This window comes from Galleria mellonella, unplaced genomic scaffold (assembly GCF_026898425.1).
Source record: "Galleria mellonella isolate WM207_F2 unplaced genomic scaffold, CSIRO_AGI_GalMel_v1 utg56, whole genome shotgun sequence".
NCBI lineage: Eukaryota > Metazoa > Arthropoda > Insecta > Lepidoptera > Pyralidae > Galleria > Galleria mellonella.
The window spans coordinates 3,045,561-3,070,852 of NW_026442117.1; the positions used below are offsets into that span (position 1 = coordinate 3,045,561).

The window sequence follows — 25,292 nt, forward strand, 5'->3', positions numbered from 1 at the left end:
AGAGTACTTTTCGTTAAGATTTGCTAACTTCAGCATTTTCGTTGTATTTTGGTGGTAGTAGATTAAAATTAAGGGTAGTACTCGTAGCAGAAGATCAAGCTTTGAATCAAACATTCATAGTGCCGTTTATAGATTAAAGATAGAACTGCTTTGCCTTCTTTATTTTACAATTGGCAATAAATGCGTAGTAACACTAGTAGGTAAAGTAGCAACACTCTTTCTTTCTGTCACATTTATTTTGGTTCTATATGTTATATTGAATGGTTTTCACGTGGGTTTTATAATAGATACTGCTTAATTATAATGGTTACCAATTTTATAAATTAAACAAAAGAGAAAAATGCATCGACTTGCTTCAGCTAGAAATATTTGCCAAAGTAGTTTTCATGGAATTTCAATACCAGCCAATAACTCGCTCCAAAGCACATCGTTTTCTGAAAATAAATGTTTATTTTGTCGGAAAAATCTTCTTGGATTTTACATTACAGGTATATTATCAACTTTATCCTGTGTCCATCTATTTTATAATTATTTGTATATTAATTCAACATTTTTATAAAAAATAACCTAAATTCTAATTGCGTAACTTTTCGGTATCATTCCAGAAAACTACATTAATTTTAGACATCAATCCACACGCACTGTTAGTGCATTGAAATCCCTGAGAAAAAAGGCTAAACATAAAAATTACAAAAAATATGGAGAACTATTGGAAGGTTTGTATTGTTATTTTGTTTGTTTATAACCGCCCACATCATTGTGATGTTTCATATTTATATTATTTTTCAGTTGGTGACAAAGAAATGACAGAAACTCAAGTATCTATTAGTAAATTGCATGCATCACATGTTTCAAAACTAGCTACTAGTCCTGTATCATTAGGTCAACTTCATCAGCTAACAAACAAAACAAAATCAGATAAGAAATCACCAAGTATAAAACAAGTTGATCCAGAATTACTTCAAAGTGTAAGAGAGAAAATATTGAAACAGTCTTCCGTACCTGAATCAGAGAAGATAGTGCTGGAAGATGACAAATGCGCCTTAGTGTATACAAATAATCAAATTCCTGGAATGGAAGACAAGTTTAAAACAAAAAATTATATAAATATGGTGAAAGAAAGTTACTATAATTTTAGAAAGGCTACATTGTATGATCAAAAGTTGCAAGACCTCAGATATGCCATTAATGAAGGTTTGAACCAACAGTTTGATTTTAATGTATCTACAAAAGAAATTACTGAAATGGAGAAAAGTTCAGAATCACAGTCTCTACCAAAGAGCCCTCATGCAGTTTTTAGAGAGTTGTTTATAGAAAATCAACTGGATAGTTATGATCAAGAACTTATGACACACATATCTAACATGCAGTAAGTATATTATTTGAATGTAAAGTATTGTAAATCTATACCTGTTTGATATGCACTATTTTCAGTTCATTTGTATTAAATTTACTAACTTTTAGAATTGGTTGTTTAATTCTTAATGATTGAAATAATTTAAAACATAGCTAAATATTAAAAAAGAAATTGCAATGGAACAATTGATATAAAGCAAGTTTTAATTTTAAATTAAAAGTGTTCCTTGTAACTTAATTAGATTAAGCAAATGTAATAGATATTTTATATATAGTTATGATTATTTTTAATGTATATATATTTTAATAATTAGACAAAGTAAGCTTATTAAATTATATATTTAATTTAGTTTCATTAAATCTGAAATATTGTATCTGAAATTTCACTTTAATAATTTTTATGGTCATTACATTTGTGAACAAAAACAATTTTATTTGTAGAGCACAGGGAATAGCTTATCCTGTCATTGATGACTTCTGCGATGATCCTGCATTGCACAGTGAAATAACTGAAGAACATGAAGATTTTGATTTTGAGCATATAGAACCAGCTGAAAATATGGTTAAAAGTTTGAAGGTCCAGAAAGCGTAAGTTGATTGTTTAGAAAATAAAGTAGCTTTATTAGTATGATTAATTCACATGATATTAATGTTATATGATAATAATATCATATTAATTTTAGTTCTTTGGAGGGCACATAATGCTATCATCAGGTAAGTAATGTCAGAGGCCTTCTGTTTGATGAAGGTCAATGCCCTTAATATGAGTAGTAGTATTATATTAATTATGGGAAAAGTAAATTCAGTTATTAGAAAATTTAGTAAAAAAGTAAATATTATAAACATTAGTTTTTAATTAATTTTGACCATCGGTTGTTCTCAATGCATAGTAAATCATGAAATAATAATCAAGACAATTGTGACCGATGTCTTATTATTGAAAAATGGGCTTTGTTAGACAGATAAACCTCTGCAACCTTTATGATCTATTGTGCCCACTCTTTTTTTCTTTTTTGAAGTTTATTGTTAATTCCTTTCAATGATGGAAATTTTAAGATGTTCTCAGTAGTGATGTTTTATCTCGTCAAGATACAAAGTGTATATTCTGAAGGAGATATATTGTTTGTACATGAGTGGGGCTACAGCCACCTAATTAATAGTTCATTACACCAATTGATTACAAAGGTCATGACATTTGATCATGTCTAACATTTGTTAATTATGTCAACTTTTTAAATTACTCTTACTCTCATAAATAAATTGGTGAACACTGCTAAAGATTCAAATATTAAATTCACTAAATAGCAATAATCAAAGAATAACACCACCATGAATGTTAAAGACAGTAGAATAATGTTAGATTATTTGGATTATTTAGCCGTACATATGAGCTGAACAGTTTAATAGATGTGACTAAACTGTTGTTACCAAAAATCATTTCATCCATCCCATTTGAAATAAAATGTTAAATCAAGGTTAGTGTGGGTTTATTCTCCACTATTTAAACTAAAACATGATGCATTGTGTTAGACAGTAGAACTCTTTTCTGTAATATTAGAGATAATAATAAGAGAGAATTATCCAAAATTACATTAATATAGTCATTATAGAATAATTTTAAGTCAGTAATCAAGTTGTAAATAAGGATGAGAGGACAGTAGTGGTTATAGATATGTAGTATTTGTAATATAATTTTTGAATCTGATTTTTTTTATACAACTTAGACTGGCAAACAAGCTATTTTTGTATGGCTTAAGAAAAATGTAAAGAAACAAATTTGGATTGAGGAGACCCTAAAGCAGTGTATAGAAGTCTAATAGCAGTACAAATAGAAAATCTATTAATGATAGAATGTTGTTATTTGCTACTAATTAAAATTAATGATAATTTCAAAAAAACTTCAGTTACCTTTTCAACAGGTTATAAAAGCGTTTTTTTATTTGTTAATAGCAAACAAGAGTTAAAACGTAAAAAGAAGGAAGTCCGTGAGCGGCGCCGCGCTCAGCAGGAGCTGAGCATGAAGCAAGACCGGCGCTCGCTGCAGCGCCGCGGCCGCCAGCTCGCGCTGCACCGCACGCTCGCCGCGCATCTCGACGTGCTGTGCTCACTGCGCATGGTGCACGAGGTACCACATATTTGCCCATGTCTTGTACACTACCTACCCGATATGGCTTCACACAAGTGGATAGTTAGAAGATCCCAAATATTTTGTAATAATTAACATAGCTTTCATAGTTTAAAAGATTTTTTTTGATTAGTTAATTTTGAATCAATGTATCGAATAGTATTGTACTGTTCAATACATTGGTGGTGATACATTGATTATTGGTGAACTTTCTATCTTTCAGTCAGTCTAGGTATTATCAAATGAGATTACAATTAAGACTGTTTTATTTTATTGATATACACTGTTGAAAGTGAAAAAGTATAAATATTTTAAGTTACTTATGCTGTAAGTTTTCCCTTCATATTAAAAATTAGAACAGCAATGAATTAAACCTTTTTTATCGAAAGAGTTTTGTTTTATTAGAATACTTATTTTTTGTTGAAAAATGTAAATTATACTCCCTTTTTGCATATTTAACATCTCATGTGGAGTGTTCTACTTATTTTTTTTGTGGATTTTAATATAAAAGTAACTGTAAAATGATAGTTATTTCATTAATTATATTACGCATATTTGTACATAAGATGCTCATAAGTTTATATCTCAAATTGAGGAAGTGAAATTTATAAATTTAAAAAATGTATCTGACCCAGATTGTTACTAGGTGGGCTCTTATCTACGAGTAGTTAGTATCTGCAAATCAAACATGAATGATAAGCTAGATACTAAATTGTCACATTGTACTTTTGATAAAGTTCATAAATTTAAATTTTCATCATATATTACGTATTTAGCATTAAATTGATAAAGAATGCCTTTAAGTGTAGTGCCAGCATATATAAGGTTCACATGTTGGATTTATGTACATAGAAGTTAAATAAATATATACAGAATATAAATTATTTTCTAAACCAGACAAACAGTTGATGATAGCCAACCTCGCTTCGGTTGATTACTAATCTTAAAATTAGAGAATTTTTTTATGAGGGCCACACTACCATTAATTTTAATAATCGCAAAGTAATGATATTTATACTTAACTAGTTGTATCCCGCGGGTTCGTTCGCCTGAATCAGTACATATTTACTCTCTACCTCTTTGCTAAGTTAGGATATAATCTACCTTTGTACCAAATTATATTCAAATCCTACTTGAGTACTTGCATGTATAATATGTAACAAACATTCATCCATCATTACAAGTTTTTGCATTAATAATGTTAATAGGATTTTTGTTTTTTTTTTTTTTATTCACATTGTATACTATATACTAATTAAAGGAGTGAATATTGTTACAGGGCCGACAGGTTCTCCAGTATTATAGACAACGGAGTTCCAGGGTCCCAGATCACCCCAAAGTTAATGACGTGAAAATTTATAATACTCTCCTACATGGATATGCGTCAATGGTAAGTTTTGGTTTCATACATTTGTTTATTTTATGAAGCACATGCGGCATAATCTTGAAAAAGAAACTTTCCTTTATCAACAGATATGAACACCAAATCTGTGATAAAATGAAATCTTTACATAATATAATAATTAAAATATAATTAAGACTGTACAGGATTAAACCGAATTTCTTAGGCGAATTTAATTGTAAAAATCTACTTATATCATAGAATATATTAAGATATATACAAAAAAAAAATATTTTTTCATGAATGAAAATTCTATAAAAGTAATTGAGTTGACTAACTTAACAGCTGGGCGCGCCGTGTTAGTATGGGAGATACAATTTTTCTTTAGCGTTGATTGACTCATGTTTCTTTGAGAAAAGTATTACATCTCAACACAACAATCCCTTAAAAGGATTTTAATGATTTAGATTATTATCATATAAATGTTATTAGATGGTGTGACGACTTCAAATGCATTATCAGCGGATGAAGATGGTTCAGGACCGTTCAGTTATAGTTTATATGGAGGGCTAGATTTTTTTATATAACTTAGAATGGTAAACAACCTGACGGCTCACCTGATGGAAAGTGGTAGCCGTCACCTATAGACATGAACCGTATTAGGGGAATGACAGAGTATACTGTTTTGCCCATGATACTCCCCATGGGTTGCCGTTCCTGAGGACTCGGGTATTATTCCTCTGTACCCTGTTTCACTGCCATATCCCACCCTTCAAACCGAAACACAACCATGCAAACATAACTGCTTCTCGATAGAAACACGAATAGGACAGAGGTGCCCAAGCAAACGACTTTTGTACAAAGTCTCCCTCTGGTAATAGGTTAGATTAGTGACTAAAATAATGATGACAAATATATTACTTTAGCTTTTGTGCTAAGACGCGGAAAGACGCAAACGAGTACGTCAACGCAAGTGACAAATATCCAAATATAGATCATGCTTTGTCTTATAATTGATAATAAAAACGTCATTTTTAATGTGTCGAATAAATAGTCTGTTTTTATAAAACTACTAGTTCAGATTTTTTTATCTATCATTTTTACTTATCTTCAATATGAAGAAAAAAAATTATCAGTAGTTAAAATAGTAATATAGACTATCGTGCATATAATAAAACTGTAACATCTTAATAATGTTAAAAATATTATAACCAATTAACTACAATATATTTTCAATCAATAAATATAATTTTACCAGAAATCGTTTGTATTGATTGTTACGCGATTACGTAGTTAATTCTGAACCGATTTCGATAATTCTTTTCATATTCGATAGAGCTTACGTTCATTTTTAATCTCGCATTAGTATAATTATTTTCTTTATGGAGCAAAAAATAGCTCGTTGCGAAGTAATATCTACTTATTACTCGCACTAAAGACACGCATTACTGCGTTCTATATTCAAATGCGATCAATCGAATGTGTTTACAATACATCTTGTCGTACATTGGCCTATGTGTTTACAATTGAGGTCATTTCTTTAAGACTTGTACTTAGCTTTAGCTATTTCCCGCGACTTTGCTCGTGTGAATAAACTATACTGTGTGTTAAGTTAGAATATAATCTAATCGTCGACCAAATTTCATTCAAATCCATTCATCGTTTAAGCATAGAGTACAAAAACAATAACGAACTTAACAACCATTTTCACAAACTTTCACATTTAAAATACTAGCAGTATCCCGCGGTTCAAATTAACAGATTTTAACTTAATTCAGATTTGTTCTGTAGTTTTTGAGTGAAAGAGTAACAAACATCAATCTTTATGGACATTCTCATAAATTTTTGCATGTAGTAGGGTTCATCATAATCAAATCAGCAGTTAACTGCGCACTGCGTTTAATTCAATACTTGTATGTGACATTGTTTATATGTAAAATTGTTTGTTTGTTTGTGATTTTGCACTTGTACTGTCTAAAACTGCTATCATATTCGACACAATGTAATATTGTTATAGAATAAATTGAATTAAATTGAACTGCTGAATATAGATCTTCCCCATAAGGGGGTTGTGCCAATAGTTATCACGTTTGGCAGACGGATAATTAGGCAGTTAGGCTTCGATGTTTAGTGGAATGCTCCTGCCCATCCCTCGAGTTTAAGTTACATTAATCGCTTCCTACGACAGCCACGGGAAAGAAAGGGGTTGTCCATTCCATGCCGGGACCATAGAAAAATAGTTTTTTTATTTGTCATTCATTAAAAAAAAACGAAATGGAAACCCCGCCTGCGATAACGGTATACGCTAGCGATGTGTGAGGGATGATGAGAATGAAAATGCAGGTCAGTTAGCCCATCGCACAGTGGGAACTCTCCTAAGAAAGCCATCTCATAAATACTTTTTCTAAAACTCTGTGGATATGCATGTATAATACCTCAAATTGTAGCTAAAGAGTTACTCTATCATTATAAGTATGATTCAAATCTGTCACTGTTCATACTTCATAGAACAGAGCATCTAAAGTCAAGGAATGAAAAAAATACAAAAATAATTATGAAACTTAAATTTCGTTTGGTATAATTTTATAGTATCAAAACAATAGAAGTCATATAGTGTGATACCATTTTAAAATGCTTAGAATGTGTACTTTACTATAAAATAAAAATATATTTAGTTTAGTACAATATTACTTAACCAAAGAACCATATATCGTTATATGTATTATTTTCTTTTCTCAAACTTTCAGTTGGAGATTTGACAGTTGCCGAAGCTTGCCGAAGTTCTGATTTTGGTTTAATTTATTAGGAAATATAATGTAATTTGAGGGCAAAAGATTTTTTTTTGCAGTTTTACTGCGTAATATATTTAAATCTAGTATAATATCATGGTGAGAATGTTTTTTTCTAAGTACGTATATTAAGATTTTTTTCTTTATTTGAGATTATCTGTCTGGACACTCAAAAAAATACTTTTGTCTCAATTATTACTTTATATTTTATCTTTTACGTTACTTTTAACAAGTATTTCACATAGTATTTAGTTCCCATTTCCATACAGACCTATTCTTTACCGCATAACCGCATAATGATGAATTTTTTAAATGAAGTAATTTTGCACACGTCTATGATCATTATTAAGTATAAAATAGTGCATTTACATATGAAATATTACAGTTCTTTATAAGCATTTGTTATTTCTAAACAATTGTTAATTACTTATCTCTCCGCAATAAGTGAAGTCTCGTGTACCGGACGCGACTTAAGTCTCTTATTGTTGAAAGTGATACAAATTATATTGATTATATCTCAAACTATGTACGAAATAATATTACCGAATCTTCAGATGCGAATATAGAATTTTTGCTATATTCGCAAGTATTTAGAAGTCCTTCATAACTCAGTTTCGTCAACGCTATACGAAATGTGGTCGAAAGAAAGAACAGTTTTTAAATCAAAATAGCAATTGGTTTAATGTCATTTTCACTGTAAATCTAGAAAAAACAACATGCGAACCTGAACCTACTACTTCGACAGAGAAAAGAGGAAGACCTTCTAAAAGATACAATGACAGTTCAGAGAGTATAAAGAAACGGAAAAACAAGGGACTGCTTGATACCTGTGGACTTGATTTCATACTGAACTCATATGTACAGGGTTTAAGGTCACGTGGTGAAGTAGATGAAGCATTCATCGTTGATATTTTACGAGCATGGCCGTCAGAAAAAAAGAGTGAAATACGCAGTAATTTTCTTAATGAACCGATAAATATAACAGCATATTCAAAAGATGAAGATCTTAGCATTTTTGTAGAATTGGATCTGAACAAGGCACAGTAAGAAAATATGATGAGTTGTTTGATAGCAAAGAATTGCTTATTGTTTCCATCATACAGTTGATTCGTGAAGTTACAGAATCTTGCTATCCGCAAAATCACAAGGTGTTGATTCATTGTGAAAGTGTGATACGTTACTTTTCTGTCTTGCCTTTTGGGCAACTTTTAGAAGATGATCAAGAGTCACGGAACAAAGACTATAAACAGTTCAGGCTTCATCATGCAAGACAATGTTCGAGGGTAGCCACTAACGAAGATGTTCTACACGCACTTTTATATACCTCTGACCCATACATACAAGTTTAAGAAAACCTTCCAATAAAAAATATTTAGAACTTTTTGATGAAGTAAAGCTCTTGAGTGACTTCTAAGTTATCTTTATAAGAGTTTTTGTTTTTTACGCAGATACTTTTACTTATTCCTGTATAAATTTCTTAGGACATAAATGTAAGCCTACAAATTTTATATTTCTTGTATTCCTATATTATTTATAACTATTAGAAATAAATTTTTACTCACAACGCATACATAATTTAAAAGCATATATATTTAAGATTATCAGGAAAAAAAATCATGTACATATCTTTATTAATACGGAAGTTATAGATTTATGAGATGAAAAGGAGTTAAAGTTCCCACTGTGCATCGTGATGAATACATCTGGAATTCAGTACGATGGTTTCCAGAGGGGACCACGTGGAGGTCGACCTGACAGAGCATATTGTCAGCAATGGAACTAGTAGTCTACATTAATAATTTATTGATTACCGATTAGTAGAGACTAATATATTATTACTATTTTGTCAGGGTGAATTAGAAAATGTAAAGGAGTTACTCTCGTTCATGTCGGAGGACGGGATAGAACCGAATGCGCAGACCTTCGCCGCGGTGTTCGAATGCGTTCACAGAAGTAGTATCGAGGACAAAAATGTAGTATTGAAATATTACTGCGAGCAGATGGATAGCAAGGTAGTGTGTCAGTTTACATTAATTTTTTTACGCAACATGAATTAAATAGTCTAATGTTATGATGATCATGTTGCAATGCACTATTAAAACTCCTAATACGAAGTTAAATGATGAAACGTAAATCAAAATTTTATATTAAATAAACTGTTTTTTTTATGTGTATATAAATAACTTTATTACTTTGTTTGCCAATTTAATTATCTGATTAATGTTTGTATTTAAATTGTTTTTGGGCTACATACTTATGATAGTTATGTGGTAATTCATAAACAAGTGAGTTTCGCTTATTTATGAATTAAGTCATATAATCACCGAATTGTAATTTTGAAGGTTTTTGGCAGTTTATATTCGTCATTTTTATTTTGTACTATAATTATATAAGGTTTAGCACTTGCACAAGTACAACGTATCTATCTAGCTGCTTAAGTTATACCACAGATAATATATGCTATACACAGCATCGAAGATCCCACTATACATTTTTTATTTCAGCCGTTAACTGTCCACTGTTGAACATAAGCTTTCTCCATAAGGGGAGTTTTGCCAGTAGTTGCCACGCTTGGCAGGCGGGATGCCAATCGCAGTTAGGCTTTTAAAAATGTTTTAAGAGGGACGCTGTTGCCCATCCCTCGCTAGACTATACATAATCTCAAATATACAAATCCTGTTCTCTGTAGCAGTTTGCAAAATTATTTATCTATAAATGAAATCGTATATAATTTGGTAATCATTATAATTAATTTTTAGGGGATCACATTAAACGATTTAGTAGACAAAACCAATTTTCTTTATGATCAACGGGAAGTTGTTTTAGAAGCCATAAAAAGAATACAACCCGACTTTAAACCCCAGTACACACCCCCTGTTCTTGACTACGATTGTCCATTGATGGAGGGCTTAAAATTAACTGAAACAAAAGCCAGAGAAGGGCTGAATAAATCTCCTGCTGAGGGCGTCGTGTCTTTGGAGGAATTGATACAAATGGGCAAAAAGCAATTGCAAATAGAAATAAAAGGAGAGATTGAAGTGAAAAATATCGATGTCAAAGATGAATCATCACCAACTGTGAAATTCTGTGTAAGTTTTTTTAGTGTTATGTATCTAATGAAACACTATAGTGTTAAGTAATCGAAAGTGGTATAACAGGATGTTTATACTAACACTAACAGCAAGTGAATATTTTTAATCCTGCAAACGTCATTTTACACCCTATTTACCAGATACAATTCTTATTTTGTCGAGATAAAAACTATTATCTAAAAATACCTCTCAATTTGGAGCAACTAATAATATATGTTTAAAAAAATTCATTAAAATTGGTTAAGTCAGAGATTATTAAACAAAATGTTCGTTCGATGGCACTGATTATTTGGTTATTTAGGATGTTCCATAATTATTTTATGTTTATAGAGAGAAAAACTAAAAGAAACTGAGGATCGGTGGCGTCAGGTGATCAAAGAAGCGTTTATCAGAAATTTAGGAACCCTCAAATCACAAAGTGTGGCATCTCATACTGCTATTACTTTATATCCTTATTTGAAGGTTTTGGAGGTAAGAACAGCGTCAAATATTTTAATTCAGTTAATTATTTCATATAGAAATTAGTTTAATATCGTGATTGTGGCTTCTTTTTCAGGTGGACCAGTTTGTAGATTTAATAATGAGTGAAATGAGTAAGTTAGTGGATGGCAGTGAAACGTACAGTCCTACACTTAAGTTATTACAAAGGGATTTAGGCACGCAAGTATATTACAAGTTAGTATAAATTATTTTATTATTTTAATTATGAATCCTATGACGATGTTCATTTTCTAAGTTTATATTGACATGGGTATTAATTTATTCATCTCATTTGCTGGGCCCAGAACCACAAGACTTTAGTATGCATTAAGAGACATGCTTACAGACAAGTCTCTGAAATTTTATCTGTAAGTGTATTTCTTTCAAAATAGGTAATATTCAAAGAACACATTCGTGCAATATTTGTGTCTCTTAATATTTTAACACACAAAACAATTACCACTATGCCATCTAACCAAGTGTCTCTTGCTATATTTTCTGATTTAATTTATTTACTTCTAAAAAGATTTACAATTGTTGCATTTTATTTACCACATAACAATTTTCATTCGCCAACTAATAATTTTTATTATTCAAACCAATGCAGGTATCAAATAGAGCAATACAGAAAGAACGGTACAATGGCGAAAATCGAGGAGATCTACGAGAAGTACTGCGAGTGGTATTTGAACCGGTCACCAGTAGACGAGAGCGGGCGCGCGTACAACTGCCGCCAGGCTTGGCAAGCATTGCAACATCGCTACCGTACTGGCGCTAGCCTGGTGAGTTTTCTTTTGTGCTTCATTACATGCCAGCTTTGAAAACTAAGGTGTTATGCATTTTGTACTATACCGTTCATACTTGTCATTAATGTTCTGTTCTGTTAATATTGTGTAGATACTTTCAGTGATCTGATATGAATTGTTAGGAACATTTTCAATAATTGTATTCCACATGCTATACGAGGCGTTTATATAATATAAATGTAACAAATATTAATTAATTAGGACTGTTTATTTTAACAATAAAAGTGTATGCAAATAAAGCCCTACAGTTTTGGTCCTTGGAGCCGGATAATTTTAATCACGATTCCAATTAATAGATATTTAACTATTTTAATGGTTTAAGTTTCAATTCTATTGTATTTTCTGTTTATTTATAGGATATAGAAGAGACACAGTGGCCAATGGAAACGAGACAAAATATTGGGAAGTTCCTGTATAACATTATTATTAATGACGTGAAGATCGATGTCAATATGTTTAAGCCGAAAGCTAAAGAGTAAGTTATTGGCATGGTCGAATAATATTTTAGTATCTTCCGTGGACAAAAATCTATACGACTATGTCGGATCGCAGGAAGCTGCTGCCGGCGGTGTACAAGGTGCACCGGCCGTGGGGGCGGCTGGTGCGGCTGGAGCTGAAGCCGCACCCGGTGCTGGCGCGCGTGTGGGCGGGCAGCGCGCGCGCCGGCCTGCGCGTGCGCGCCGCGCTCGCGCCCGCCGCCGCGCCGCCCGCGCCCTGGCTGTCGCGCGCCTCCCGCGCCTACCTGCTCACGCCCACGCCGCTCGTACGGTACGTACACGGCGCCCGCCGCCCGCCGCCCGCCGCCGCGCCGCCCGCGCCCTGGCTGTCGCGCGCCTCCCGCGCCTACCTGCTCACGCCCACGCCGCTCGTACGGTACGTACACGGCGCCCGCCGCCCGCCGCCCGCCGCCGCGCCGCCCGCGCCCTGGCTGTCGCGCGCCTCCCGCGCCTACCTGCTCACGCCCACGCCGCTCGTACGGTACGTACACGGCGCCCGCCGCCCGCCGCCCGCCGCCGCGCCGCCCGCGCCCTGGCTGTCGCGCGCCTCCCGCGCCTACCTGCTCACGCCCACGCCGCTCGTACGGTACGTACACGGCGCCCGCCGCCCGCCGCCCGCCGCCGCGCCGCCCGCGCCCTGGCTGTCGCGCGCCTCCCGCGCCTACCTGCTCACGCCCACGCCGCTCGTACGGTACGTACACGGCGCCCGCCGCCCGCCGCCCGCCGCCGCGCCGCCCGCGCCCTGGCTGTCGCGCGCCTCCCGCGCCTACCTGCTCACGCCCACGCCGCTCGTACGGTACGTACACGGCGCCCGCCGCCCGCCGCCCGCCGCCGCGCCGCCCGCGCCCTGGCTGTCGCGCGCCTCCCGCGCCTACCTGCTCACGCCCACGCCGCTCGTACGGTACGTACACGGCGCCCGCCGCCCGCCGCCCGCCGCCGCGCCGCCCGCGCCCTGGCTGTCGCGCGCCTCCCGCGCCTACCTGCTCACGCCCACGCCGCTCGTACGGTACGTACACGGCGCCCGCCGCCCGCCGCCCGCCGCCGCGCCGCCCGCGCCCTGGCTGTCGCGCGCCTCCCGCGCCTACCTGCTCACGCCCACGCCGCTCGTACGGTACGTACACGGCGCCCGCCGCCCGCCGCCCGCCGCCGCGCCGCCCGCGCCCTGGCTGTCGCGCGCCTCCCGCGCCTACCTGCTCACGCCCACGCCGCTCGTACGGTACGTACACGGCGCCCGCCGCCCGCCGCCCGCCGCCGCGCCGCCCGCGCCCTGGCTGTCGCGCGCCTCCCGCGCCTACCTGCTCACGCCCACGCCGCTCGTACGGTACGTACACGGCGCCCGCCGCCCGCCGCCCGCCGCCGCGCCGCCCGCGCCCTGGCTGTCGCGCGCCTCCCGCGCCTACCTGCTCACGCCCACGCCGCTCGTACGGTACGTACACGGCGCCCGCCGCCCGCCGCCCGCCGCCGCGCCGCCCGCGCCCTGGCTGTCGCGCGCCTCCCGCGCCTACCTGCTCACGCCCACGCCGCTCGTACGGTACGTACACGGCGCCCGCCGCCCGCCGCCCGCCGCCGCGCCGCCCGCGCCCTGGCTGTTGCGCGCATCTTGCACCTGTATATGGCGCGGTGTACCGTCTGAGTATCCTGGATTGTGCCCTCGGTTATTCGTGATCTTTATAAGACAAACTATCCTATTAGCTACTTGTATGACACTTATTATATTGCTTATTATTATTATTAAATAATACATTGACAGGATGCCACTACATGTCCAGAGCCAGTGGAAACGAATGGAGGAAGCGCCCCCGGAGACACTTTACCCAGCGCTGGACAGCCTCAATCAACTCGGCGAAGTGCCGTGGGCCATCAACAAGCGGATACTTGACTTGCAGCTCGAAGTGTTCAGGTAAACCTTTATTAATGTCTACCATGGTCATATGAGTAATAAATTGTGAGAATGAGCCATTGTCATCCATCATTGTATACATATTTTTTCAGGCGTTGAGGTTGTATTATTGAATGTGTTTAAAAATGAATTGCGCGTTAACAGTTGTTTAATGGACCTGTTATTGAATTTCATTTTTCAACTATACAGATCGGGTGGCAATAAGAAGTTAGATATCCCTCCTCCGGCGTCGTCGCTAGACCCGGAAAAGTTCCAGCTACCGGGCGAACAAGAGGGCGCCGGCACTAAGTTAGCCGCGAATGCTTTCAAGCGTCGTATCGCTATAAACCGCGCGCGGGCCGAAATGCACTCTCTCTGGTGTGACGCGTTATACAAGTTATCACTCGCCAACCACTTTAGGTAAACTATAGAATCTGTACAATATAAGATGAAAACATGTTCCTTACTTTGATGAAGAAACTATTTTATGTGATTTTATAGTTCCCTTTATTAGCTGAATTATTAAAAAAATATATATTGTAATTTTTAATGTAATCTTACTTTTGCTTTGAATTATCTTGTTTTGCTTTGATAAGTGAGAAAAATTCTTTCTGGAATTCTTGTTGCTTACAGTTAACGATTATGTCTTTCATAATTCATCATTCAGGACGGCGGCTCACTCGTCTCGTATACTTATTTAATGGAAATAAGATGTAATGTGTGGTGTGTGTGTGCGTGTGCAGGGACAGCCGGTTCTGGCTGGCGCACAACATGGACTTCCGCGGGCGCGTGTACGCGTGCCCGCCGCACGTGTCGGCGCTGGGCGCGGACGCGGCGCGCGCGCTGCTGGTGTTCGCGCGCGCGCGCCCGCTCGGCGCCCGCGGCCTGCGCTGGCTGCGCCTGCACGCGCTCAACCTCACCGGCCGCATGAAGCGCGCCACGCTGCGCGAGAGGTACGCTGCCCGCCCTACTGTACACTGTACACTGTACACTGTACTCGCACCCTGACAGGCGGCCAGGCGGCCAGGCGGCGAGGCGCCCGCGGCCTGCGCTGGCTGCGCCGATATAGATATAGTTGCCAACCTTAGACGTATATAACTTATATTTATTGAACCAATATTGTACTTGCTAATTCTTATATTATTCTTTACACAGATTGGAATATGCAGAGCGTATAACGGACAAAATCCTGGACTCGGCGGACCATCCGCTAGATGGCGAGGGCTGGTGGATGGACTCCGAGGAACCGTGGCAAACACTGGCCTGTTGTATCGAAATCGCCAACGCTCTTAGATCGTCCAACCCAGAAGGTGAGAAATAAATTGATATTTATAATTAAAAAATAATGCACTGTTATAAAAGATAAGAACGTCTTGAAGTGACAGGGTCACACAGACAGAGTTGAGAGAGTTGTTATAGGTTGCAATCTGCTTTTGATGTTACATCTGAAAGAGTGAAGGGCTTTTTTTGATTTTATAGTATGTTGCGATCAGAAGCAATAAACATGGCATTTTAAGTATTTTTTTATACAATTCGAATGTGGATTTGTTATATGAGAGAGGATGAATAATAAACCTTTAAAATCATCATGCGTGTATGAGAGGAGTTACGAAAATGCGAAAGCAATATATGTATATAAGGATAGGGGTCTCTGTCACCCTGTATCTACCCTACAAAAGACGCGACCTGAAGGTAGGGCTACTCGTCGCGCGCGAGCGATACACGTGACTATGATATTATATTTATTTATTCATAGGAAATTCAGGGCTACAATAGAGCAAAAATATCCAGTCAATCTATCACAGTGACATAGCAAATAGTAGTGGGCAGTAGTAGTGTAAAATCAAAAATCGCTAAGTCAGTTGCGATAATTTTCTATTCAGCATTTGTTCTTTTTTTAGTTTTGGTTATAGGTTTTTATTTACTTTTTTTTTTTTTGATTGAGTCTCCCATCCGAAAAATGGATATTGGCGACCTGCACGCATGCTAAAGTTAAATGAGTTAAGGAGCCGCCTGAAAATCAGCGCTATATAGGTACATCTCGCTGGAGATGTGTATGTATAGCAACAGCTGAGGCGGCTTCTATTACCAGCAAAACGATGTTTTTTTATTGTTGTATCTATCTATCAAAAATATAATGTAAACAAGAGTAATATTTATATATATTTTACAAATAATGACGCAGAGTACCTGTGCGCGTTCCCGGTGCACCAGGACGGCTCGTGCAACGGGCTGCAGCACTACGCGGCGCTGGGCGGCGACGCGGCCGGCGCCGCCGCCGTCAACCTGGCGCCCGCGCCGCGCCCGCAGGACGTCTACAGCGCCGTCGCCGCGCTCGTGCGTACTACCTTCTACGTCTTCTATTATTAGCGGACGCGGGGCGAACATCACGTACAGACCAGTAACGCTGCCATCTCAGACCTAGTTCCTGTCGCTAATAATAATAAAAAAGCTTTTTTTTTATCATCTCATCATATATTCCAAAGAAGATTTATCGTTTATGCGTAAGTAAGCTGCAGCCACAAAGTCTACAAATAAAAGGCTTAGGCCTAGTTTTGTCATGTGCTTTTTTAGTTTACGTACTCGTAATTTTTTTTTATACAACTTAGAATGGCAAACAAGCTGACGAAAAGAACCTGATGGAAAGTGGTAACCGTCGCCTATAGATATGAGCAGTACCATGGACATAACAGAATATACTGTTTCGCCCATGATACCCCCCATGCGTTGCCATTCCTGAGGACTCAGGTGTTATTCCTCTGTATCCAGTAAATTTACGCCATATCCCACCCTTCAAACCGAAACACAGCCATGCACACACAACTGCTTCACGGTTGAAACACGAATGGGACAGAGGTACCCAAGCAATCGACTTTTGTACAAAGTCTCCCTCAGGTATATACATACATTATTGTACCATTATCATGTTACATGTTAGCCATTCTCTGTGTGATGTAAAAAAATTATTACAGGTAGAGGAGGCACGTATACGTGATGCGGCGGCTGGGTTAAAAACCGCGCAGGTGTTAGAGGGGTTCGTGCAACGGAAGGTGATCAAACAAACCGTTATGACCACCGTATACGGCGTCACTCGCTTTGGCGCTAGGCTGCAGATCGCCAAGCAGCTCAAAGGTAACATTAACAATCAGTTTTGTCTATGTTTAGTACAAATTTTGTTGTCGATTTATTAATTACTAGCTGTTTTTTGCGTGTTTTCTTGCGTAAATTGGTGCATAAAGTATTCTATGTATTGAGTTTAAATATTACCTACACAGTATTAATCTCAATTATCCGAATATTCGATTATCCGGACTTATTAATCACGATCCTAATTACCTATTTAGAAATGGTATTATATATTAATTGGGTGAATAAGTATTATGTAAATAAATAATGTAATGTAATAAAATTATGTAATCTATATTATCTTTATAGCTCGTATTTTTTTACACAGTATTGTCTAAATGACGTATATAAAACCTTTTACATAATAAAGAAATATTAAAATTTTATTATGTATTGTATGATTTGACTTTGTAATCGAGTATCCGGATTTTCGATTACACGGAATACTGCTGGTTTTACTTAATTCAAATAATCGATATTCTGCTGTATCGAATTTCATTTAAATCTGTTCAGTCGTTTCAGCGTGACTTATTAATAAGCATACAGTTTGTTTATTTGTTCAAACATTCAATTAAATCTAACTTATTAAATTAACACGCAAAATGTCTTCGCAGTTTCACATTTATTATATCTATTATAATAAATAGTAGAATTGACATGATGGTCACCATAAAATAGCGGACTACCTTCTATCTCAACTTGTCAAAATAAATTTTCCATAAATTTCTCACGATGACTCATTTCATATATGATACTTATATCATTTTGTTTATCCTGTGCCCAGTGACAATCACTATTTAAGCGCCGTAAATAAATTTTAATTATATCACTGTGTCATTAACGGCTGCTCACGTAATCCTGGAATGTGAAGCTGTGGCCCATCAACGTTTAGAAATCCTCGGAACGGTGAGGTCGCTCCGTGAGGCCTGTGAAGAACCCAGGAAGCTTCTGTGCTTCTGGGCGGAGCTAGGTTGGCTTTACTAGCCATGACTCATACGCACAACGGCCCAAATTAGAGGCTAAGTGCGGAAAATGGAGTCCTATTTCACATTTCACTGTGTCACTTAGCCATTTTCTTAAATTCTTGTAATTTCTGTACACCATTTCTTTAGTTGTATAGGAATCATCATTGCAGTCCTTAACTATCCACTGTTGAACATACGTCTTCCCCACGAGGGGAGCTTTGCCAGTTGTATCATGCTTGGCAGGTAGATTAACACTTACAGTTAGGTTTTGCTGATGTTTTAAGAAGTACACTGGTGTCCATCTCTCGATCATTAAGTTCCCTTAGGTATGTTCCCTTCTATATAGGAATAAAATAATAATAATGTAATATTTCATTACAGATATAGACGAATTCCCTAAGGAGCATGTATGGGCGTGTTCCCAGTATTTGACCACAAAAACCTTCGACAGCCTCCGAGAGATGTTCACTTCGACAAAGCTCATTCAGGACTGGTTTACCGATTGCGCCAAGTATGTTTGCTTTTAATTTTTTTTAAATGCGTTAAATTATTTCGAAATTTACAGTGAAGTCAAATCAGCGTTGCAGTATAATACTGAATATTATAAAAGTATAAATGTTTTCTTTATCTATTATAAAACGCGTTTTAAAGAAATTAGTAACTGTGAAAAGTCTAGAAAACCATCTGCAAATTTTAAAATACTTAGTTTTCCGAAGACGTGAATGGCGTGGCGTGATTTTACTGGGTACAGAGGAATAACACCTGAGTCCTCAGGAATGGCAACGCATGGGGGTATCATGGGCGAAACAGTATACTCTGTTATGTCCATGGTACTGCTCATGTCTATAGGCGACGGTTGCCACTTTCCATCAGGTGGGCCGTCAGCTTGTTTGCCATTATAAGTTGTATAAAAAAAAAGACTGTCAACTAGCAGATTATATTATTTGTAAAAGACAATGCACGTGTGATGTATACGCGCAGGGTCTTTTTTAATGGATGATAATGGAATGGTAACCTCGCCTGTGCTATCGATATATGCTGGCGAGGCACCAGTGAGGGATAAAAGGTGAGAATGATAAGGCAATCAGTTAGCTCATCGTGATGAATACCCCTGGAATTCAGCACGATGGTTTCCAGGGGGGACTACGTGAAGGTCGACCTGACGGTATATTGCTAGTAATGGGACTGATAGTCCGCATTACTAACAACCTCTCCCTCCGCATGCGCGCAGGGTCATCTCGGGCGTATGCGGCGAGAGCGTGGAGTGGGTGACGCCGCTGGGGCTGCCCGTGGTGCAGCCCTACTACCGCCGCGCGCCGCCCGCCGCCGCCGCTACCGGCGCCACGCCGCGGGCCCCGCTCGACCTTCACATGTACGCTCCAATTTATATCTATATGAGATCTCTTACGCATCATGAACGAAGCGATACTACACTGTGGTGCTTCGTTCTGTCGATGTTTTTTTATGAATATTTCTTTGATTTTTTTTTATTATTTATTTTCACCATAAAAATGAAATTAACAAACTAGTATACGAGTAACCATAGATGTATGTCAGAGATGCCATACAACCAATAATAATTAATTTATTTAACAATATTCTTCGTCACACGATAGCAAGTCAATATTTAACAAAATTTTGTTTATAAAAAGTTATTTGTATGTGACAAAGTTACTATAATTTTAATTTATTCAGTTTACAATTTAAGTGAGGTATTGTATGATTGCCAATCCACTTGCCAAGCGTGGCAACTATTGGAAAACCTCTCAAGAGGGGGGCTTATGTTCAGCAGTGGACAGTTAGAGGTTGATACAACAATGTAATATATAACAAATATCAGTGGAAATTAGAACTTGGTTCGACATTTTCAACTGTACTAAAACCTGTATTTGTGAAATTTTACATATAAATATATATATAAATTGTTTTTAATTGGGATCATTGCCTAAGCAATAATAATTACACTAATAATTTTGTGAGTGGCATTCAAATGAAAGAAGAATTGATGAAATTTTAAAATCGCGTAAGTCCAGGTATCATTGTATTTGTCAATCATTCTTAGATTTTTTTTCTTTTATCTTCTTATTTTTTTTTTTTTTTACTTTTTGATAATATAAGAAAGATTCTAAGAAAAAAATTCTGATCCTTTTAATGAATACTAACAATACTATCAAGGAATTAAATCTTTGAATATTTTTCCATTTATCCTCTCCTATATTATTTTTGCTTTTTGGTAATATAAAGATTTATTCTACGAAAAAAAAATTCTGTGACCCTATCAATGAATACTAACACTAGTTTTAAGGAATGGTTTTTGTTGATTACCACTGTATATATGTTCGATTGCAGGCGACCATGCACAATGAAGCAGCGGAACGCGTTCCCGCCCAACTTCATCCACTCGCTGGACTCATCGCACATGATGCTGACGGGGCTGCACTGCCAGGCGCGCGGCCTCACCTTCGTCTCCGTACACGACTGCTTCTGGACGCACCCAGACACCGTCGACACCATGAATGAGGTGGGTGGCCAAAACGCCTTCACAGACTGTTATGGTGATGACTGATAGAACTTGGTGTACTGTTGGTGTGTGGACGACACTACCAGCTTATTATCAGGTGGAGTGGGGTGTGGTTACTTGGATAGCTTGAATAAAATATCTATGTACTATGATAAACTGTAAAAAATTGCACTTTACTAGTTACCCCAATCCTTTTTTTTTATACAACTTAGAATGACAAACAAGCTAACGGCCCACCTGATGGAAAGTGGTAACCGTCGCCTATAGACATGAGCAGTACCATGGACATACCAGAGTATACTGTTTCGCCCATGATACCCCCCATGCGTTGCCATTCCTGAGGACTCAGGTGTTGTTCCTCTGTACCCTGTAAATTCACGCCATATCCCATCTTTCAAACCGAAACACAGCCATGCAAACACAACTGCTTCATGGTAGAAACACGAATGGGACAGAGGTACTCAAGCAATCGACTTTTGTACAAAATCTCCCTCTGGTTTATAGGCTGTATAGTTTATAGGCTTACGTAATATAGGAAAATAATGTTATGTTAGTAAAAAGCAAATGCCAACTCGCCTGTTAAAAGTGGCAACTACTAGCAATACCCTTCATATGGGGGAGGCCTGTGTTCAGTATTAGACAATTAACTGGTGATATAATGGTGACGAATGAGCAATTCAAATTTAACACTATATGGTATTTTATCGTAATAAAGGAGTTCCTTTTCCGGCTAGTAAAATTAATTTTACAAAAATTTTGTTCTAATTTTAAATATTTATCAAAATCGACATTGAGACATTTTTCTATATTTTTTTTCTATTGTGTAGTTTTGGATTCAGCTGTTTTTGCACGCTTATAAGAATTCAACCTGAACTTAAACTATATTTATCTGTTGTTGTATAATATAATATTTTATCGTTTCGCAGATTTGCCGCGAGCAGTTCGTCGCACTACATTCGCAGCCGATATTGAACGATTTATCGGAATACCTAGTCAAGCGGTACAGTTACGATTACAGGTAATGCAATCTATAATTTATTTATATACAACGTACATGTATGTTTTCTTATTATATTATTTCTATTTAAGCTAATATACCGCTGTTTATTGTGCTATCTAGAAAACTTACTATTCACCTATATTGTGTCAGTTGAATGTAAAAAAAAAATATCAACAATAGCAATTTACCAAAAATGCCAGAAAAAGAAAAAATAGACTCTCGAGTTTTACTCCTTTGGCGTTATTGTAAAAGTAAAAAAAAAATCTTCAATATTTCCACTAATGCTCCTCCATGAGATCTCGTTCTGCGTTAGTTATATAATTATTATCTTCATAAATATATTACTATATACATAATAAATATATTAATTTTAGGGAGCTTGATGTGTCGACCCCTGGCGGAGCGAACAAGAAACGTGTCAATAACCTACTGAAGAAAGTTCCCAGCAAAGGTGATTTTGATCTCAACAGCGTACTCAAATCAGTTTACTTCTTCAGTTAGATTATTGTTTAATAATTAATGAACAATAATTTGCGATTATACACAGATAATTATATCTGATAATTAATCACAGATATTACATTCATAACATGCTCTTTTTTATACTGTGTATAGATTGGTAATAGCGTTTTGTAGGATGATTGTGTGTCTGAATTATTATATATTATATTAATTATTTATATTATCTGCAATAATTATATTGTAATTTTTAAAGACTTGTCTCTTTTTTGGCGGATAAACTATGGTCAAGGAAATGTAGACATAATTTCTTAATAATTTCATAGTCTATGGTAAATTCCTTATTTGATTTATATCGGTTACGATATGACCAGTGTTATTTAGTGATATCTCTATAGTCACATAATAAAAAAAATTAAGATTAGGGCAGGAAGAGAATAATAAATATTCTAATTTCTCAGTTATATTAAATCCAATATTGGGTTGTTAATTAAACGAATTTTATATGTCGTTATAAAGTAGTGCGAAATTTTTTTATTGTTTGTTATAGCTATGCATAATATGTTATATAATTTACAAATTATTAAATCTTGACTGAGGAGCTGAGTCCTGGCGACTGAATCATTGTAATGTTCATTTATCAGTTCTAAAAATATTTTTTTCTTAAAAAGTACCTCTTGTAGTAGGAAATGCTTTATTATCATTTGTAAGGACACACAATCTGTACTTGATAGACTGATAATAATGTTAGGATTCGATGTAATAACTATTGATGTAATGTAACTGCCTTAACACTGCTAATCGTATTGTTTTATCTGATTATTTCATTCCTTCCTCTTTAGTGTCGTAGTAATGGCTTTGGGTTCTCTGAATATATTTATATTATTATTTATAAACTGCCATGATGTAACTGACCATTTATGAACACAAATGAATGTTGGATGCCAATTATTTCTGCTGTAAGTAATTAGCAGTATTTAAAACTAGTTAAACTCATTTCTACAATATATAACCATATTCTTGTTTTACGGATGACGTAAAACTAGTGGAAGGCGGGGAGGTGTTGCATATTAAAAAAAAGGACGTTATTTATATACGTTCGACGTATTTGTTTTTTTATGTACATCGATTCTTTACAAATTTTTGAGATAATTTGCGTGATTCTTTTTTAATTAAAAGTGTTTAATTTCATGCCTATATTATTTAAGCTATATTAATTCTTAGAATTACAGTTACAATGTACATATCATGGGTAAATTATTAGTTTTAAATACCATTAATTATCTTAGTTTCATTTTAAGTTTGTGAGTGAAGGTATCTCCTATGTTGCTTATGTGGTGACATTTGATGCCATGAAATGCAAAATATTCACAAAATACAACTTAGTGTAGAGTATGCAGTGAAAATCCTAATCTTGGGCAAATTTATTTATTCATTCTTACAATCCAGTTACTAATTACGAATTATATTCCAATAAACTAAAACATTTATTGGCAAGTTTGACTCCATTTTTTTGTTTATAAAAAGATTTAATACAATGAGTTTTTGAAGTGAAACTAGGGCTGAGGTACAATTTTTTTAAGATTAATTACAGATGTATATAAAACATATAAATAAATAGCTACGAAAATAGCTACGAATATAAGTCTACCAAGCTATATAGATACGCACGAATATTATTGTATCGTTCTGAAAGAAGTTTCACTTCTATTTTATAATGGTTTAAGTATTTATAATTTTAACTGCCAACTGGCGGTACAACTGTATGTATGTTTGAACTAGTCATGCCACAAAAAAGAAAAAAGTATATAGTTTGACCTCTATTATTTTGTTTTTAATACAGCACAATGACTGTCGTCCAAATACAATTTTAAAATATCCGTTTGGGTATAGCCTTACGAAACGAAATATTGTAAAATATCTGCTAAGCTATCTGCCATCGTAAGATGTACAACTATAATGGGTTGTGCCTACTTACAGTTAACATGAAATAAATAAAGTACATTTTGAGTATTGTGTATACATGGATTTTTTTGTTTTCGGATAAAAATGTATCTCTCAAAAGTTTATCGTTGTACCATTAGATTTTTACGAAAGCTGTAAAACTAAACCAAAAATTTGTAACATATATTACTGGCCTGGAGCGGCGCCACCATATGTATAGTATGATGAAACAACCAGTCTGTGATTTGTTAGTTATCTAACAATAAATTAAGTTGAATTATATTCATTGCTTTATTTTAATTCTAACGTTCAATCATTTTGTGTTTGCATGGCTGTGTTTCGGTTTGAAGGATGGGATATGGCGTGAATTTACTGGGTACAGAGGAATAACACTTGAGTCCTCAGGAATGGCAACGCATGGGGAGCCCCATGGGCGAAACAGTATACTCTGTTATGTCCATGGTACTGCTCATGTCTATAGGCGACGGTTACCACTTTCCATCAGGTAGGCCGTTTGTTTGCCATTCTATGTTGTATAAAAATAAAAAAATATTAAAAAGCATTTTATCTGTGGACCTAAGTGGGCAGGTTTTTTGGCTCGATAGCTTTGTGCGTAAAGTGCGTGCTTTAGCGATATACCTGCTACACGACTGAAAAGTGTAGCATTTTAAATAAAAAAGGATATTTAAATCCTGTTCCACAGTCAAAAAGAAAATTATAATCTTGTTAGAGTATAAATAAATTTGAACATTTTATGCTTATATATCCAGCATAGATTAACCCCCTGACCGCATATTGTTTTCGCTTCATTTTCGCATATCGCTTTGACAACAAATAGCAATATGAGTATTTAGCCATCTAGCGAGATTTAGGGAAACAATATCAATCCATCAAAACAAAAATCGCAGGAT

General features: G+C 36.8%; 1 protein-coding gene across 1 annotated transcript; it reads left to right on the forward strand.

The window, feature by feature from the left end:
- Window positions 1-216: 216 nt before the first annotated feature.
- On the forward strand, window positions 217-24,663 carry LOC113516179 (DNA-directed RNA polymerase, mitochondrial). The gene is made up of 24 exons (XM_052899162.1): window positions 217-488; window positions 606-716; window positions 790-1,369; window positions 1,798-1,944; window positions 3,307-3,481; window positions 4,761-4,871; window positions 9,463-9,624; window positions 10,372-10,701; window positions 11,035-11,175; window positions 11,261-11,379; window positions 11,792-11,966; window positions 12,347-12,465; window positions 12,543-12,758; window positions 14,238-14,387; window positions 14,577-14,786; window positions 15,110-15,319; window positions 15,522-15,676; window positions 16,552-16,703; window positions 17,339-17,498; window positions 18,839-18,968; window positions 19,689-19,829; window positions 20,807-20,978; window positions 21,905-21,996; window positions 22,353-24,663. The coding sequence occupies exons 1-24, from the start codon at window positions 341-343 to the stop codon at window positions 22,477-22,479; spliced, it is 4,233 nt and encodes a 1,410-aa protein (XP_052755122.1). The 5' UTR covers window positions 217-340; the 3' UTR covers window positions 22,480-24,663.
- Window positions 24,664-25,292: the final 629 nt, after the last annotated feature.

Coding starts and splice junctions, on each gene's coding strand:
- LOC113516179 (XM_052899162.1), top strand. CDS start 341: ATGCATCGACTTGCTTCAGCTAGAAATATTTGCCAAAGTAGTTTTCAT. Junction 1,945..3,306: donor AGTTTGAAGGTCCAGAAAGC/GTAAGTTGATTG, acceptor ATTTGTTAATAG/CAAACAAGAGTTAAAACGTA. Junction 18,969..19,688: donor TGGTTTACCGATTGCGCCAA/GTATGTTTGCTT, acceptor GCATGCGCGCAG/GGTCATCTCGGGCGTATGCG.